Genomic DNA, 3,603 nt, shown 5'->3' with positions numbered 1-3,603 from the left:
GGATCGATACTTATAGTGTTATCAGAGCTTTTGCTACCTGTCAAGTAAAATACAAAGGGGCGTCAGAGGGAGACCGCGTTGGGCGGTCTTCTCTTCTCCGATGCCTAAGTTAGTCAATGTATTTATGTTGACAAAGTAACAGTAGGTAATTAAGTAGTAAATGCATAATTAATGAGGAGAGAGGAGAGAACCTTTTATAGGTGAAGAAGGAGCTGATCTTCTTCATGTTTTCGATGTGGGACTGATGTGCTTCAGTCCCCAGCTTCTGGAGATTCTGGTGCTGTCTTGGCGGTGATCTGGGGGTATGCCGGGGCTCGGGCGGTAGCCTGCCTAGTTGTGTCCCCGTAGGTCACTCCTTTGGCGGGAGTTGGTACCGCTGGCGGTAGCATGAGCGTGGCTCATTATAGCTAATTATGCTTGGAAATGGCTATGTAAGTACTAGGGTTTAGTCCTAGAGTTGTAATAGGAGAGATAGAGTTCTAGATTTCCTAGTTATGTTCGAATTCTATTACCTTTTGTGCACTCTGTAAATCCCTATATATAGGGCTCCTATTATCAATAATACTAACACAATTCTCCCATCAATTCTCTCTGCAATTCCAATTTACTTCAACAAAGATACCAATATAAAGGTGGTTTTTGAGGCCAGGATTTCATGTGTTCCTCTAAACGGGCGGTTATCAAGGTAATTGAACTAGCTTGGGTTGGTGATTGGAAGCATATTTGGTTAGAAGTGGACTCCTCCTTGGTACTTGATTATTTTCGTAATACTTCTCTTGTGCCTTGGAATCTTCGAGTTCGGTGGAATAATTGTTTGTTCAAGATCTTTATGATGATGACATTTCGGTCTTCGCACATATTCCATGAAGAGAATAAAGTTGTAGATGCTTTAGCAAACTATGGTTCATCTTCTTCCGGAATGGTGTGGTGGGATTCACCGCTCCTTCATTTATCATTTCGCACTACGAGAATGATCAGTTGGGTCTTTCTCAATTTCGTTTTGGTTAACTAGCTAGAATTGCATTATGCTTGTATCTTGGATTGGGAGGTTTTGGTTTTTAGTCCCCCTCCTTTGTATTCTTTTTTTCTTTAGTCTCATAGAGTGATAGAGAGGATCCTCCTCTTCTATCTCTATCATTACCATAAAAAAAGAAAGAAAGGGGAAAGTCTGGGGGAATGGAATGTGAAACAGTTGAGTAAAACCATTCAATTGTGTAACATATGCATCCATAAGAGTATTATTGACGAAACACACTTTAGAGGAACCCCATTTTCAGTTCTAGCTTGATGTACTGGTAACCATAACAAACCTATATACTTCGTGGCTGGATCTTGTGAGGCTCAAGGGGTGGTACTCCCTCATGAGTGTTTGTTACGTAGGTGCTAACAAAGTCCTTGTACACGAAAGCTCTAAAGAGTGGAGAGCTACTGCAGTCCCTATCTAGTAGAGCTTTTGCAGGCTCAACAAGGTAATTGCTGGAAGGATGGATGAAGCTACCCACTGTCGTACGGGAAACCTTTTCATTTGTCATGACTCTGTGCTCGGCGCTGCCTAGCTTCCCATTACTGATGATCTGCACTCATGATTCACAAATCCAGGAGAGAATGGACACAATTTAATTTCTGAGATAAAAAGGAGAAAGAACTGCTAAAAGAAAGAGGAGCTGGCTGGGTAAAGATGTGGATGCACCTGTAAAGTGTGGCCTATATTAACCACAAAGGCATTAGGGACAGGCTCAACAGCCAACCATTGCCCATCTTTCAAAACCTGAAGACCATGAACTTCCTCTCCTTGGAGAAGAAGAGTGATGAGGTTAACATCACTATGTTTTGGTAACCCTAAGGTTAAGCTCGGGTCTGGACAAGGTGGGTAATAGTTTATGCCCATCACTTGGACTTCGGTAAGTTCATCTCCGAAAAATCCAGATTCAAGTCCCAACCCTTCTCCAATAAGATCCAAAAGCAATATACTCAGCTTCCTTGCCTCCACTGAATAACTTCCAACCACCTCCCTGAAATTGCAGATGTAAGAAAAAAGAACTTAAAAGATCAGTGTTTAAGAATCTCTGATCTGGTCAATGGTGACTTAAAAAGTACCAATAACACTACACTTGTGCTCGTTAGAAATAAACGAGATCAACACAGAATACATTTAGATGTGACATTATAAAAGTAGCATTACTCTAGAAGTAGATAATCGTGCGCATGCATACCGATATTGAGGCGGTTTCTGAGGCCAGAAATGGATGTGTTGCTCTAAGGGATGACAAGGGTGTCTCAAATTGTCTCTCCAAAAATGCACCTTCTCTTTGTTATAATCAATGCTGGTGTATAGTCTACAACTTTGCTCAACATCTTCAGAATACATGCTTGCCTTGTCTTCATAAGGCTGCTCAAAGAACTCGTTGGCCACGTCCAATACCTTATGCAGCAAATTGTCTTCAACCCCGTGATTGATCAACTGCACGGATTTTCATCCAAGTATTAATTTGATAATCACATCTTCTATTATAAACTAACAAAACTAAGAAATACTTGCTTAAATAAAACCGATGAAATGAAATTTGAAATTCAGTATATTATAAACCTGGAAGAAGCCAAATTCTTGGGAAGCCTCTATGATTTGCTTGATCAGCTGAGGTCTGTTGGTACCAAGTAGCTGAAAATCAATGACTGGAATGACCTCCATTACAGAGACCTGTGTATTGCCTGGTCTAGTTCCTGGGGGTAATATGTAGGATTCAGGTACAAATTGCAAGTCACTTCTGTTTGAGATGAGCTTCTCAGACATTTTGTCAAACATCTATGTAGATTTGAAGCTTGTTTAACCAAGTTATGGAAAGGGCCCTGGATTTGAACCTAGTTTAACCAAGTGTCTCTCCAGAAATGTACCTTCTCTCTCATGTAGTCAATGCTAGTGTATAATCTACGATTTTTCTTGGCATCTTCAGAATAGATGTTTGCTTTGTCTTCACAAGGTAGCTCAAAGAACTCCTTAGTAACATTCATTATATTATGCAGCAAGTTGTGTGGAACTCTGTGATTAGCCAACTGCAGTTGTGATCAAATGTTTGTTTAGTGTATATACTTCCAAACAAAACTAATTTAACAAAAAGAAAGAATATTCGAGATGAGCTTCTCCATTTTTAGTCCACGGTCGAGCTAGCTCAATGGGAGTGACTACATATTAATTAGTGTATGGGGCAATACTACTATTTGAATAATGTAACGGCATAGCTCACAAACAAACAACTCAATGCCACTAGATTAATAGCTAGTCTTCCTAATCTTATTTTTAATTAATTAGGCATCCTGCAACGTCATCGGCTAGCTACTCTAAGAACCAGATAAGAACAAAGCTGATCTTCATGGGAATCAAAAATATTTGATTCGATAAAATAAATATTTATTTAAAAGAGACGATAGGAAACAATTTGATTCTTTCTTACATGAAGTAATACCACAGCCATTTTTTATGTTTAATTTAAGAATAAAGGATTCGAGAGAGATTGATGAGAGAATTGTGTGTTTCATTATTGAGAATAGGAGCCCTATATATAGGGATTACAAAGTACATGTTCTAATAGTATATGACTAGGAATT

At 39.3% G+C, this 3,603-nt stretch overlaps 1 protein-coding gene across 1 annotated transcript; it reads right to left on the bottom strand.

Moving 5' to 3' along the window:
- Positions 1 to 1,177: 1,177 nt before the first annotated feature.
- Positions 1,178 to 3,057, bottom strand: LOC133740882 (protein DOWNY MILDEW RESISTANCE 6-like). The gene is made up of 4 exons (XM_062168825.1): positions 2,588 to 3,057; positions 2,214 to 2,461; positions 1,691 to 2,012; positions 1,178 to 1,574 (listed from the first exon to the last, which is right to left on the bottom strand). Exons 1-4 carry the CDS (start codon positions 2,801 to 2,803, stop codon positions 1,311 to 1,313), a joined length of 1,050 nt encoding a protein of 349 aa, XP_062024809.1. The 5' UTR covers positions 2,804 to 3,057; the 3' UTR covers positions 1,178 to 1,310.
- Positions 3,058 to 3,603: the final 546 nt, after the last annotated feature.

This window comes from Rosa rugosa, chromosome 3, assembly GCF_958449725.1.
Source record: "Rosa rugosa chromosome 3, drRosRugo1.1, whole genome shotgun sequence".
Taxonomy (NCBI): domain Eukaryota; kingdom Viridiplantae; phylum Streptophyta; class Magnoliopsida; order Rosales; family Rosaceae; genus Rosa; species Rosa rugosa.
This window is presented reverse-complemented; position numbering and strand designations above follow the sequence as displayed.

What these genes read in the sequence shown, in the direction of transcription:
- LOC133740882 (XM_062168825.1), bottom strand. Translation starts at nt 2,803, where the DNA reads ATGTTTGACAAAATGTCTGAGAAGCTCATCTCAAACAGAAGTGACTTG. An exon ending in AAGAATTTGGCTTCTTCCAG is followed by an intron (nt 2,462 to 2,587) that starts GTTTATAATATA and finishes AAATCCGTGCAG; the next exon opens with TTGATCAATCACGGGGTTGA. An exon ending in ATATAGGCCACACTTTACAG is followed by an intron (nt 1,575 to 1,690) that starts GTGCATCCACAT and finishes TCATGAGTGCAG; the next exon opens with ATCATCAGTAATGGGAAGCT.